The sequence below is a fragment of the Protobothrops mucrosquamatus genome, unplaced genomic scaffold (genome assembly GCF_001527695.2).
Source record: "Protobothrops mucrosquamatus isolate PMUCROS unplaced genomic scaffold, P.Mucros_1.0 scaffold1, whole genome shotgun sequence".
Taxonomy (NCBI): Eukaryota; Metazoa; Chordata; class Lepidosauria; order Squamata; family Viperidae; genus Protobothrops; species Protobothrops mucrosquamatus.
In genome coordinates this window covers 3,476,373-3,490,894 of record NW_015386388.1, presented here as the reverse complement: position 1 = coordinate 3,490,894, position 14,522 = coordinate 3,476,373, and the positions used below count along the sequence as shown (strand labels likewise).

Genomic DNA, 14,522 nt, shown 5'->3' with positions numbered 1-14,522 from the left:
TGTTTGCGACCTTTGCAAAGTCAATGGAGAAGCCAGATTCACTTAATAACCATGTTACTAATTTAACAACTGCAGTGATTTACTTAATTGTGGCAAGAAAAGTCTAAATTAATGGGGCAAAACTCACTTAACAACTGTTTTGCTTAGCAACAGATATTTTGGGTTCCTTGTGGTTGTAAGTTGAGGACTAGCGGTACATCATTTACTGTACAGTAAAGTCAAGGGAGGCAGAGAATATTAGTCCTGTGCTTCTACTGCTGCTTTTTCAAAACATGGTTAAAATCCCTTTTTAAAAATTGGTCTGATATTCTTCCAGGAAGATGTTAGATCGATCTATCTAAAAAAGTACAACACCCTTTACAATACTTAAATGGCACTTTATGAAGTGTTGTTCAGGCAGGCAGAAGTCATTGCAAGAGCTAGGTGTCTGATCTCTCCTAAAGCTAAGGCCCAATTGTCTGAGAAGACCACATTGCAACAATCAGAGCAAGGGGGGAGGGGGCATATCTATAACATCCTCAAGTGGCCAGTGGCTGATAAGATCCCAGGCCACGATCTTCCCATTTTCTCATTGACATCACAGAACGTTTTACAACAAGTCTTTTTTTGGGAGAACAGGAGAAAATGAGTTCAAGATGGAACAGCAAAGAACTAATGTAAGCTGAATCAGCAGTGGGCTGGAGATGCGATGGGGATTGAGTCACAAGGTTAGCGGGGCATCTTTGGGCCCAGGTCAGTTATACATCCAGAGCCAGGCCAGCTTAATCAATCATTAAGATTCTTGATGGGACAAACTGTAACTAAATTAGTAGTTTTGCTGAAACCCATTTTAAAGGAAGAAGATGAACCTTGGGTAAAACATAGATGCAATTTATATCAATCTCTCTTCTGAAACTCTACAATCTTGTATAAGAAGAGTGGGAATCCTTTGAAGGCCAAGATCAAACTTCAATATTTTAAACCAGTGTTTTTCAAGCTTGGCAATTTCAAGCTGTATGGATTTCAAGACCCAGAATTCCCAACATTGGCTGGGGAATTCTGGAGTTCAAGTTCACACATCTTAAAATTGCTAAGCTTTAAAAGCACTGCTTTAAACAGTTCAGGAGTACAGTGAGTGGGACCAGTTGAAAACCAACTATGCCATTAGTTTCCAACAATGGTGGTCAAAGAGATCCTTAGAGAGCTTAGGTTGTCCAATTTGCCATTCATACAATATTTATAATTCTCTTCACCAATCTGGTGCTCTCTCTACAGGCACTTGTATTGTAGTAAAACTCCCTAACCATTTCAGGCAAAAGCCTTTGTGGGTAATACAACATATTTGATATTTGGGATGTACCAAAATAGAGAATAACAGAATAATAGAAGAGTTGGAAAGGATCTTGGAGGTCTTCCAGTCCAACCCCCTGCATAAGCAGAAGACCCATTCTGGACAAATGGCTGTCCAATATCTTCTTAAAAACTTCTAGTGATGGAGCACTCACAACTTTTGAAGGCAAGCTGTTCCACTGGTTAATTATTCTCACTATCAGAAACATAGGTAAGGGAAGAAATTTAATACAGGTATTCCTTGACTTATAACTGGTTGCTTCACAATCATTCAAAGTTACAAAGTTGCATTGTGGAAGATGTTAGCTGAGTGCTAAGGTTAGAAGTGTGGGCAGGCCATAGTTTTTGCGCCCCTGGAATATTACAATGCGTTAAACCAGTTTTAATCTGTGTGTGTGTGTGTGTGTGTGTGTGTGTTTTAAAGAATTAGACATTGCCAAAATGTAATCATTTTCCTGCTGAAATTTGGTGGCTAGCCTTAACCTGCTAGGAATCCTTATAAAATACAAGTTCTTCCTCTATATACCATCTATGTTGCTGTAGTGGTATTGTACACATTTTGCTTTTTTATAAATGGCAATATGTTTATTCAGAAGAAAACATTTGAGGCAAAGCAGAAGTGGGAAGTGGGGGAGACAGTGTTGCAACATTTTTGTTCCTTAGATATTGGGACTATGATGTGTTCAGAAATGTACAATACTGTAAACTTCTTTGCACCCTGCCTTCTTTATCTCATCTGTTAACCTCCCACCCTGTCCAATACAAGTTTTTTGGCTTTTTTCCAACAAATTGAAGAATATGAGGCCTCAAGGTATTGGGTGGGGTCTCTAACTCACATTCCTGCTGATTAGATTCTCTCATTTCCCCACCCCTGCCCATACCTGCTGTAAAGTAAGGCCTCCAGAATTCCTGGCCTGGATTCCATCAGCTCACCTGGAGCAAAGTTTATGTTTTTTCCAGACTCATTTGTTAATGCTTGACGATGATCTTTGCCAGTTTTGCTCCTTGCAAACTTTCTTCATTTTTTTAACAATTGCATAGCAGTGACACATCCAGCATCTGAATTTTTCCTGGCATGACAATTAATTTTTTTCCTGTTGAATAACTGCCTCTTTTGCTGCTTTAGAGGCATAGAAAACTTCCTGGGGAGCAAAAAAAATAAAAAAATAAAAATCTAGATTTGTTTACAAACATCTTTTTTTCCCTTTTGGCTGCATTTGGCAGACAGAATAAATCACAAAAACAACCAACTGTATTTAGTCTAACCTGCAAACTTAAAGCATATTGCTAGGTTATGTTTCAGGTTCATTGAACCCAGCAAATTGGATTAATTGAGTAAACCAGGCCCACACAAACTTGGGTTAATGTAGCAAGCAAACATTTCTGATGAAGGATACTGGGAAAAGTGAGTTATAAATCAGTGTTCTCCTGGTATCAATCTTTCCTTTAAAAGTAATTCATTAAGTAACCTGGTTCACACAGCTGAGTCACACTACAGTATGTTTGATTTTTAGGTTAATATAGTTATTTCTTCAGCCTCTGTTCCATCTGCTTTACAGAGAATACGAATGCCCGCAACTTTCCTGGAAGCAGGTAAGCTTAAAGATGGGATTGCTTAGTTCCTATGGTTTCAATATCTTCTGATATATAGCAGATTAATAGGTACCACTTGTTATTATTTATTTTTGTGCCTGCAAAACATGGATCAGTTAAATTCTGGATGTGTGCTTAGGGCAGGGGTCTTCAAACTTGGTCCTTTTATGACTTGTGGACTTCAACTCCCAGAATTTCTCAGCCAGCAAGCCTGGCTGAGGAATTCTGGGAGTTGAAGTCCACAAGTCATAAAAGGGCCAAGTTTGAAGATTCCTGGCTTAGGGTTTCTATGTTTAATTAACATTTAAAGCTCTTTTCTTTCAATGCCATTAGATCAGTTTAGCTCAGAGTTGCCTATTCTTCTTGCCTAAGACTCTCAAAGACTTAGGCCTAACTCTGATATTTTTAAATTGGAAAATCTGGGGGATGAACATGGAGTTTTAATGCCTGCAAAACATGCATTGTACCAGTGAGTTGGAGATTAAATCGAGATTCTTTTTTGATCTGTTCTGTGCTGTTTTCTCCATTTCATCCAATTATCCGTACATAACCCCTCCCATCACTATTATCCTAGCAAGATATTTCCATATGACAATGGGTGTTCTACCCTCATTCTATTAAAAACAGAAGTCTCTACAGTTTTTCTGGAACATAGAAAAACCTTCCACCTTTTGTTTTTAATTTTTTTTCTATTCCTCCCATGATTTTGCAACTGAGTACATATTTCCTTTAGTTTCAGTGACGGGAGCTGTGGACTGGTCTCTATAATATTGTTTTCTCCTACCTAGTAATTCATATATTTTAGCATTTGGAGCTGTCGAGGTGGAAGAAAGAAGGGAAATCATTAGAATTCAACCTGAGCTGTTGATTTGATTGGATGCCTAGCCAAGTATTATCGGATGAGATAAAGAAGAGTTGTGTAGAACCAGTTTGAAACCCTTGTATTTTTTTGGTGGGGTTTTATCCAGTGGTGGGATTCAAATATGTGAACAACTGGTTCTCTGTGTGGATGCTGCTTCCGGAAGTCCATTCTGGGCCTGGGCAACAAAAAATTAGCTATCGGTTCTGCCGAAATGGTGCGAACTGGCTGAATCCCTCCACTGGTTTTATCCAAATACTAATCAAATCTATCCGTTTAGTTCTAATGACTTCCAGAAACTTCAACTATCTCCTTTAGAGAATTGTAATTTGCAAAAATAAAAGTAAAACAAAATATGAAGACCGTGAAAATCTTAATTATAGTGGTATGATATTGGAGGGATTCGGGGGGGGCACCTACAAAAAAATGAGGTTGGGGATCAAGATATGAGGCTTGCAGGTTGGAGGCTGCCTATTTCTAGGCTATCCCCAAACCAATCATGTTAATTTAGCCGCTACAATCTTTTCCTTACAGAGAAGTTCTAATCTTCTGCTTATTTAAAAACTTTCAGCGGAGAGCTTCGTTAGGGCATTTTTGTTTGTTTGTTTGTGTTTTTTTTGCAGCAAAAACAACAAACAGGTTGTGTCTACAGAATATGGTATTGTAATTTACAAATTTAGCCAGTCTGTGCTCCAATCTAAAAAGGAGATTATCAGAATGGTGCTAATTACCTTTTGCTTGGCTAGTTCTGGGAAGTGAGCTTTGAGAAATTGTCGTGCATTTAGCATTGCAACTAATTTAGCTTTGAGCAACTATCTGAATTGACAAGGAGCAAGCTGTTGTTTTATTTCCTTCCAGTATATCTTCTTGCATGACTGCTTTGTGTGGCTTTTCTGGAATGCTCACCTGGCTTCAATCACCTTTCTTGCCTTTGCTTTCAATTTCACATTCTATGGAATTGCGGTGATGTGATCACTGACATCTGTCTATTTTAGTCTTCATCATCATTAATATTATTTAAAACAGAGGTGGCTGGGGATTTTTGAGAGTTGAAGTCCACGGGTCTTAAAGTTGCCAAGATTGGACAACCTGCTTTAAAAGTGCAATATGTGAGCTTTATTTTTTGTGCTTTGAATACGGTTAAAGGTAGCTCACACTAGGAGATGGATTTTTTTCTGTCAAAAAGGAAGGAAGCAACTAAAGCACCATCAATCAATTTATTTTCTACATATCAAACTAGATATTCAAGGTAGTCCAGACCAGAAACCATGTATAAAAATACCTTTATTGCAAGGTTACAATAGCAGTATCTTGGAATCCAAAAGTATTTTTCCCCTCCCCTGCCTTTAAGTTCCAGAACATCAGGGAAAGTCAGTTCTAAGACACTTTTTCCACTCCCCATTTCTGCTTTGACTCATTCTCTTATCAGACTGATGCCTAGGCTGTGGCTCTTCCTCCTGTTTCTCCAGATTATATTTGTAGCCCATTACAGCTATACATGTGCTCCCCATTATTTTGATATTATTTAGCAGCAGCCTCCAAAACTATGTTAGACTTTGTCACCCATTATCCTAGACACCCTAGCGCAAACCCTTTTACCCAATGTAAATAAAACACTTAAGTCAATTTAAATGCCCCGGTTATGATCGGTTTGTGTATCGTTGCCCAAAGAAAAACCACTTTTACCCAATTTGGGGTAATTTACCCAGGTTTGGAAAGCAATGCGCTAGAGGGAATTCAAAGATCTAGGAGTGACTAGGAACAAATGCACTACTGATATTCCTTGACTTATGACCACAATAAGGATCGGAACATTTATTGTTTGGTGATGCAGTTGTTAAACAAAATATCGTGTGAGCACAACTTGTCACCTTCCCTGTCAGCTTCCCTTTTGACTTTGCTTGTCTCAAGCCAGCTAGGAAAATTTCAAATGGCTATCATGTGACTATGGAACAATGTGACCATTGTAAATGTGCTATGGTTGCCAAACACCTGAATCACCATCATGTGATCAAGGAGACACTGAGATCATCATAACTCCAAAGACCCCTTTTATAAGTTATAAGTCCCCTTTTTCAGTGCTGTCATAATTTCAAAAGTGAACAAATGGTCATAATTCAAGGTCCATCTGTTGAAGAACAAAGGGACTGGCAATGGGAATAGCAGCGCCAGGCTGGTATAGTTTTATTTATTCATATCCTATCTTTTGTATAGCAGCTCAAGGTGCCTTACACTTTAAGAGCATATTTAATTGAGTTTTTAAGTGTTTGTTTTATTTATTATTAAATAAATAATATGAATGCCATCTGGACAAAAAGGTGACATGTAAACTGTGAAAAAATAAATATCAAACCAAAATGTGATTGGCTAATTTGTGAGCAAATGTGTAGTACAAATCCTGTCAGCGAACTTAGTTTATACAGGTGAAACTCGAAAAATTAGAATATCGTGCAAAAGTTCATTTATTTCAGTAATGCAACTTAAAAGGTGAACCTAATATATGAGATAGACTCATTACATGCAAAGCAAGATAGTTCAAGCCATGATGTGTCATAAGTGAGATGATTATGGCTTACAGCTCATGAAAACCCCAAATCCACAATCTCAGAAAATTAGNAAAACCATCATTGACACCCTCCATAAGGAGGGAAAGCCTCAAAAGGTAATTGCAAAAGAAGTTGGATGTTCCCAAAGTGCTGTATCAAAGCACATTAATAGAAAGTTATGTGGAAGGGAAAAGTGTGGAAGAAAAAGGTGCACAAGCAGCAGGGATGACCGCAGCCTGGAGAGGATTGTCAGGAAAAGGCCATTCAAAAATGTTGGAGGGAGTGGACTGAGGCTGGAGTCAGTGCATCAAGAGCCACCATACACAGATGGATCCTGGGCATGGGCTTCAAATGTCGTATTCCTCTTGTCAAGCCGCTCCTGAACAACAAACAACGTCAGAAGCGTCTTACCTGGGCTAAAGAAAAACAGAACTGGTCTGTTGCTCAGTGGTCCAAAGTCCTCTTTTCTGATGAGAGCAACCTTTGCATCTCATTTGGGAACCAAGGACCCAGAGTCTGGAGGAAGAATGGAGAGGCACACACTGCCAAAAGCACCAAAACCTGGTTCAATGACCGTAGGATTACTGTGCTCGATTGGCCAGCAAACTCACCTGACCTGAACCCCATAGAGAATCTATGGGGCATTGCCAAGAGAAAGATGAAAGACATGAGACCGAACAATGCAGAAGAGCTGAAGGCCGCTATTGAAGCATCCTGGTCTTCCATAACACCTCAGCAGTGCCACAGGCTGATAGCTTCCATGCCACGCCGCATTGAGGCAGTAATTGCTGCAAAAGGGGCCCAAACCAAGTACTGAGTACATATGCATGCTTATACTTTTCAGAGGTCCGATATTGTTCTATGTATAATCCTTGTTTTATTGATTGCATGTAATATTCTAATTTTCTGAGATTGTGGATTTGGAATTTTCATGAGCTGTAAGCCATAATCATCACAATTATGACAAATCACGGCTTGAACTATCTTGCTTTGCATGTAATGAGTCTATCTCATATATTAGGTTCACCTTTTAAGTTGCATTACTGAAATAAATGAACTTTTGCACAATATTCTAATTTTTTGAGTTTCACCTGTACAGTATTCAGTGTGTTGTGCAAGCACAGGCAATTGGGATAACCATGAATCAGTTAATCATGGGTTGCTATAGTGTGTGGACACAAGCCAGGAACAGACTGAGGAATCACATTTTTCCTTGTTAAAGAAAATTGATATTTATATATTCCTCTTATGATGTTATCCATTTGGTCATGTCTAACTCTTGGCGAGGCTATGGGCCAGGTCTCTCCACATCTTCTGATCTTGCATTGCTTCTTTGAGTTTTTGAGCTATATATTCTATATATTCCTCTAGGAAATTTTTAATACTTTTAATTTTTTTTAAATTGGCATAGAATATATAGTCATGCTCAAAACAAGACACCATGTACCAAAAGATTTATAGTTGCTGCCATTTCCTTTTAGCATTAACATTTAAAATCCAATAAAACATGTGTGTGTGTGTGTGTGTGTGTGTGTGTGTATACAGTATATATATCTTTTCATTTTTGTCTCACTTTTATTTATTTATTTTTTATCATATTTTATTAGTTTTCTACATTTATAATTCATAAGTGCTTGGTAAACAACATGTTGTCTGGGTCCATTTGTTTTACTTAATAATACACATTAAATTCCTAATCTCTACCCCGTTTTTCCAGCCATTAATAAAATACATCCCATATTTGAAAATTTTCTGTGTCTTCTTTTTCTTTAATTTTCAGTGTAAGTCTTCCATTTCTGCACAGTCCAGTATTTTCTTGATTATCTCTTCTTCAGATGGTGTTTCTTCATTTTTCCAATACTAAGCAAATACAATTCTTGCTGCTGTTAATACGTGCAACATTAAATATGCGCTTTCTTTATCATATTTTTCCTGATAATATACCTAATAAAAATAGTTTATTTTTATTAGGTATATTATCTATGTGATTTCTTAACATCTTTTTAGCTAAATATGTATTTTTGTCCAATTTTATTTTGCTTTAGGGCACGTCCACCAAAGATGGTAGTATGTGCCTGGTTTTTGATTGCACTTCCAATAATTACTAGACATGTTTTTAAACATTTTTGCTAATCTCGCAGGTGGTAAGTGCCATCTATAGAACATTTTATATAAATTTTCTTTATAAGCAGTTGTCGTTGTCAATTTATAATTTCTTTCCCAAAGATTTTGCCATTTTTCTAATTCTATATTGTGCCCCAATTTTTTTTGCCCATGTTATCATTGTTTCTTTTACTTGTTCATCTTCCACTTTTAAACATTTTTGTCTCACTTTTAGAACTGAAACTGCTTTAATCAACTAGTGGATAGTAATTGTGTGGATCAGGAACAGCAACTGAAGCTATTTCCTGATTTAAAAAATCATATTTCATTTAACTGAGGTCATTTTCAACTAGCGTATGATAAGATTATATGTGAACCAGGTATGCATTACTTTCTAGTTCATCCAGTGACAGATGATCAGGAAATCCATAACTGCCTTGATCAAATCTGGAACAGCCATTTTTAATAACATACTAGGTACTCTTACAGTGGTTTCTGTTCTGTTTTAGCATGAGACATCGAAGCGAGGCAGAAGTAACAAACACAACTACTTTATTGAGATCACAAACAGAACAGAACAGAACAGCAAACAAAATGGTGCTGGCCCTTTTATACTCCCTTTGCAGGGACAGCATCAGCCTATCAATGCAAGGCTAGTCTCCCACCTTGCACATGCTCACAAGGCTGGAGACAGCCTGTCTGGTCCCAGGCAATCACATGGTCTGCCCGAGCCTTCTGCAGCCTCCTGAGCCTGCTGAGTCATTCAGCAGGCCCAGGACGTAACACCCCTCCCCCCTTGGATAAAACAATAAGTGAATACTTACTGTTTTTATAGCAGCATACATATACAGGTGTTCAATTAAGCATGTTGTTATTCTAACACAGTGATGCCTGCACACAGGCAGACCCAGTCATGACATTTCTCATATTTACAAGAATACCACATATTGTTTAATACTATCAAACAAAACACCCCAATTCTGAGTGTGCCCTTAGTTCAAGAGAACTATTAAGCCTCCCTACATACATTCTATTTTTCCACAAGACTATTAGGCCTGTCCTGGAATTGACAAGAACCTTACATAGTCTTGTAAATGCTTGGGGGGACCCCTTGCTCGCTCTGATCTTCTTAGAGCTGTTGTGGGCGCCTGGCCTGTGAGCTCGCCTGCCAGGCTTGGCAGACCAGGACATAGATGCCCCCTTGAATCTGGCGACCCTCCATCGAACTGACTGGCCGGAGCCTTTAACCCCAAGACCAGAGTTCCTTGGTGGGGTGGAATTCCCTGAGTCCACAATGGACCCCTCTTGGGAGCACTGTCCTGTGAGCCCAAGACCAGCAGACGGAGAAGCCTGTAGTGCTGGTTGGCTGGCCAAATCCATAGACCCAGTGCCCAAGTCAGGAGCCGCCTCGTAAGCAGAACCCCCTTCTGGAGCCAGTGTATCCCCACTTTCACGGAGAGACTGTGGTCCACTATCGTAATCGTGGTCTTCCTCCCCCCCGAGAGCAGAGCCAGGAGCGGAAGTGTTGCTTGGAAGCCTCCAGAGTAGTTGATCGATGTGCCGCCTTAACACACGACCATCGTCCAAGGCCACTTCATATGACAGTGGCCCAGAGACCTTGCATACCACTGCGGTCACCCAGAGATGTCCAGGTCCATAGTTCCTTGCCCAGATTGGATCGCCCACCTGTAGTCTCCTAGGTGCCCACGGCTGTGACACCTGTGAAGCCACCTGGTCTGGGTGCAACCTGTCCAGTTTGGTAATGAGTCTGCGACCTCAGCGGAGTTCAGCTGGGCTCTTCCCAGTGGCAGTACAAGGTGTGGTGCAGTGGCAAAGAAGAAAGTCAGCTAACCTGTGATGCCAGTTGCTGTGATTCTCTTTAAAGCATCTTTGGTAGTACGCACCATACGCTCAGCCTGGCAGTTGGAAGCTGGATGGAACAGTGCAGATGTGCATGCCGGATCATGTTGGCTTGAAGAAAAGCCTGAAACTCAGAAGACGTGAATTGGGGTCCGTTGTCGGAGACAAGGACATCTGGAAGACTATGTGAGGCGAAGATTCCTCTCAGTACCTGGATGGTCCTAGCAGTAGTAGTGGAGGAGACAGGAACAACCTCTAACCACTTGGAATGGCTGTCCACGAGGAGAAGGAAGAATTGCCCCTGAAAGGGCCCAGTGTAGTCGATGTGTACGCTCGACCATGGAGTATGTGTCTCCTCCCACCTATGTACAGGGGCCTGGGGCATTTCAGGCCTTGACTGTTGGCACACTTGGCACCATGAACATGGGTCTTGATCTCTTTATCGAGCCCAGGCCACCAGAGATGGCTATGCGCAAGCACCTTCATCCAGACTATTCCCAGATGTCCCTCATGCAGAGAGATCAAGACTCTAGTCCTCAATGAGGCTGGGATGACTACCCTGCTACCCCATAGGATACACCCCTTGAAGGTGGAAAGCCCGTGCTTTCTTTGCCAGAAACTCTGGAATTCTGCACCAGGACACATGTCAGGCCATCCTGACAACACCCATGTCAGCACATGTGTAAGCGTGTGATCAGTGGCAGTTTCTGCAGCCACGTCCCTAGCATTGAGGGGAGATTCAGGCAATTCCTGAATGGAGAGAATGTGCAGAGCAGGAGCAGGATCTGCCTCTACCTGCTGTAGAGGTAATCTGCTTAGGCCATCTGCATGGCCCATTTCTTTACCTGGTTTGTGGACCAGCGTATAGTCATATGCTGACAGGAAAATTGACCATCTCAGCATTCTAGGGGATATTATATGAGGGGTTTGTTTGTTTGTTGTAAACAAACCCAGCAGAGGCTTATGGTCTGTGTAGACTGTGAAATGACGGCCATATAAAAAATCATGGAATTTCTTTATGCCAGCCACTATGGCCAAGGCTTCTCTGTCAATCTGCGCGTAATTACGCTCTGCAGATGAGAGAGTTCTGGAGTCCCATCAGCCTTGAGGTGGCTCAGCACAGCCCCAACTCCATAAGGGAATGCATCACAGGCTATGCATACAGACAATTGCTCATTGAAATGAGCTAACACAGCATTTGAGGAAAGCAAGGCCTTGACCTCTGAAAAGCTCTTTTCATGGACTTGTGTCCACTGCCAAGGAGCCTGTTTATCCAAGAGCCAGTGTAACGGCTCAGCCACTGCAGCCTTGTGAGGTAGAAATGCATGGTAAAAGTTTAACAGTCCCAGAAAAGCCTGAAGTTCGCTTTTGGACTTGGGACTTGGGGCCTGCTGAATTGCTTTGAGCTTGGATTCAGCAGGATGGATGCCTTCAGCATCAATACGGAACCCCAGAAATTCAGTGGAGGTAACTCCAATCTTACATTTGTCTTGCTTCAGCTTCAGCCCTGCTTGGCGGAACAGCAGCAAGACAGCCCTCAGCCTTTCAGCTAAGTTCACAGATGACTCCCCAGCAATGAGGACGTCATCAAAGTAGGGACAGACCCCAGGAATACCATGGAGCATTCACTCCATTACACTCTGGAATATTCCAGGGGCCACATTAACCCCAAACTGCAGCCTTTTTACCTTAAAGGCTCCCCCGTGCGTCACAATTGTTTGGGCCTCAGCCGTTGCCTCAACAGGTAGCTGTTGATAGGCCTGAGACAAATCAAGCTTTGCAAAGATTTCCCCCCCCTTGAGTGAGGCCAGAATGTGGCTCACCACAGGCACCGGGTAGGCATGCTGCTGCAATGTCTTATTTAGTGTACATTTATAGTCCGCACAAATTCGAACTTCTCCATTGGCCTTCAGTGGCTGACTATAGGAGTTTATTTTATTTATTTATTTTATTTATTATTTAAATTTATATCCCGCCCTTCTCCTTGCGGACTCAGGGCGGCTGACAATCGATTAAAAAACACCAACAACAATCACAGAATTAAAATTAATTAAAAAGAGATATTTAAATATTGTCTAATTTAAAATATAATTAAAACCCCTCTAAAAATTACCCTAGGCCAGTCCTGCTTGTTGGAATAGCCATGTCCACAGGTTCTAAGATGCCCTGCTGGAGCAGCTTGTCCAGCTCTGCATCTATTTTGTTCTTTAGGGCAAAAGGCACCCTTCAGGGCTTGATCCTGATGGGTGTGATGGCTGGGTCTAAACGTAAAGCAATGGGAGGCCCCTTGTATGAGCCAAGCTCTGAACTGAACACATCAGCAAACTCCTTGCAAACTTCTGCAAGGCCCAACGTTTGCAAATTGTGAAGTCCAGTCACTTGAATCCCAAGGGCCTCGAACCAATCAAGTCCAATAAGACTCGTACGATCACCCCCAACTACCACATCTAGCAGCCCTTCAAAACTCCTACGCTGCACCTTGAGCATGGCCTCCCCCTTCACGCTGACTCTGGAATTCTGGAAGTCAGTAAGGATTAAATTTGAAGGCCTGAGTTTGACTTGTAGGCCACTTCTGCTGCAAACCTTATTAAAGGTGTCCAAGGAAATGATCGATAGAGCAGACCCTGTGTCCAACTCCATCGACAAGGGAACCCCTTGTGACTTCACGTCAATGTGAAGCTTCTTTTTAAGTGGCCTGTGAACCCCGGTTTTGAAAACGCCCCTACGGGACACGCAGAAGCCCACCCTGTTTTGGCTGGGGACCTTGGTACTGTTGAGAGGAATTTCCCCTTTCGGTTCTTCCAGCCGGGATTTTACTTGATGGCGCAATGCGGAAGAAATAGGTCATGAAGCCAGGTACCAGAAAGAGAGGTTTAATCTCGAGGATCAAAATTTAAGTGACAATTCAGCTTGAATCCCCGGCTAGCTAGGCAGAATGGTCCTAAAATGTGGGTTTTTATACCCTTTCGTGGTTTCCAAAACTTGTCTTTTCTGATTGGTGAGTTTGAATCTATCTTTTCTGATTTGCTAGTCAGTGGCTTTTGTTGGGTAAATTTCCTTCCTAATCCTGCCTGAAAGGTGTTTAATGGCTTTATTGTTGTGTGAATAGTCCTAATTGCTGCTAGCCAGCTTTTCATTTAGTATATGTTAAGTGTTTGCCTCTTAGCCTCAGCCTCAGGCTGTGGCTGAATCATGCTGGGGTGTGGAGGGGGTGTCCAACTCTCCTCAGTATCTTTCAGAGGCAATTCTTCTGGAGACCGGTTCTTCTGGCGACCCAAACAGACGGAGGCAATGTGGCCTTGCCTGCCACATGCCCGGCAGATAGCGGAGCGGAACCAGCAGTCAGAGCGCTTATGGCGACCTCCACACCTGAAACACCGAGGGACTGAGGTTGTCTGCTGTCTACCTTCCTGAGGCCTTCTTCCTGCTTGCTGCTGAAGCCTGTCTACCTCCATCTCTGGCTCTTCTTCGGAATCCTCCCAAGCGACCTCTTGATGGACTGTACTAGGTGTTGGAGGGTTCTTGGCAAGCCTCAAGGCTTTCACCGCTTCGCCCGCTGCTTCTTCAGCTGCAATCTCTCTTAACGCATCTTGGAATGACACATCTTCTTTTGCAAAAAATTTCTGTTGCAGCTCACGACTTCGAAGCCCACAAACTAAACGATCCCGGAGCCTCTCTTCTAGATCCTTGAATGCACAAGGCCTAGCTGCTTGTTTTAAGGCAGCAACAAAGTCCACAGCAGACTCACCAGGCCTCTGATCCCTCTGCTCGAAGGCGTGCCTCCATGCAATTACTGAGAGCTTGGGTTCGAAATGCTCTCGCAGCATCCTCTTTAAATCAGCATACACAATTGATTCCAGTGGTGCTGGGGCTACAAGATTCTCTGCAATATCAAAAGTCTCTTGCCCACAGACACACAGTAATGTAGCAGCTTTAAGGCCGTCTTCTTGGATCTTGTTTACTCGAAAGTAATTCTCTACTCAAGCCACGTAGGAGCTCCAATGCTCAGGGTGAGAAGTATCAAATTCTGATAGACAGCCTAGCTTTGACATCATTACAGGCTGAAGCCTCTTCAATGCCTCTTGCTGCAAGGTATGAGAAGGGGTCCCATGAAACTGAGCTCACCTCCAGCGTTCTTGTACTGGCAGGCAATTGCTTCCTCTGGACGCCGAACTTCCCAGTGCTTCAGGCCTCCTCTGGTAAGTCAGCCTAGTTTCTCCTGTTGTTCTTCT

General features: G+C 41.9%; 1 protein-coding gene across 1 annotated transcript in view; it reads right to left on the bottom strand.

Annotated features, from left to right (window-relative positions):
* Nucleotides 1-14,117, bottom strand: part of THRA (thyroid hormone receptor alpha) — a 185,617-nt gene extending 171,500 nt beyond the window's left edge. Inside the window, exon 1 of the mRNA XM_015832199.1 lies at nucleotides 13,594-14,117. Coding sequence (XP_015687685.1) covers nucleotides 13,594-14,117 — 524 coding nt within the window. The remainder of the gene's footprint in view (nucleotides 1-13,593) is intronic.
* Between the last annotated feature and the right edge of the window lie 405 nt (nucleotides 14,118-14,522).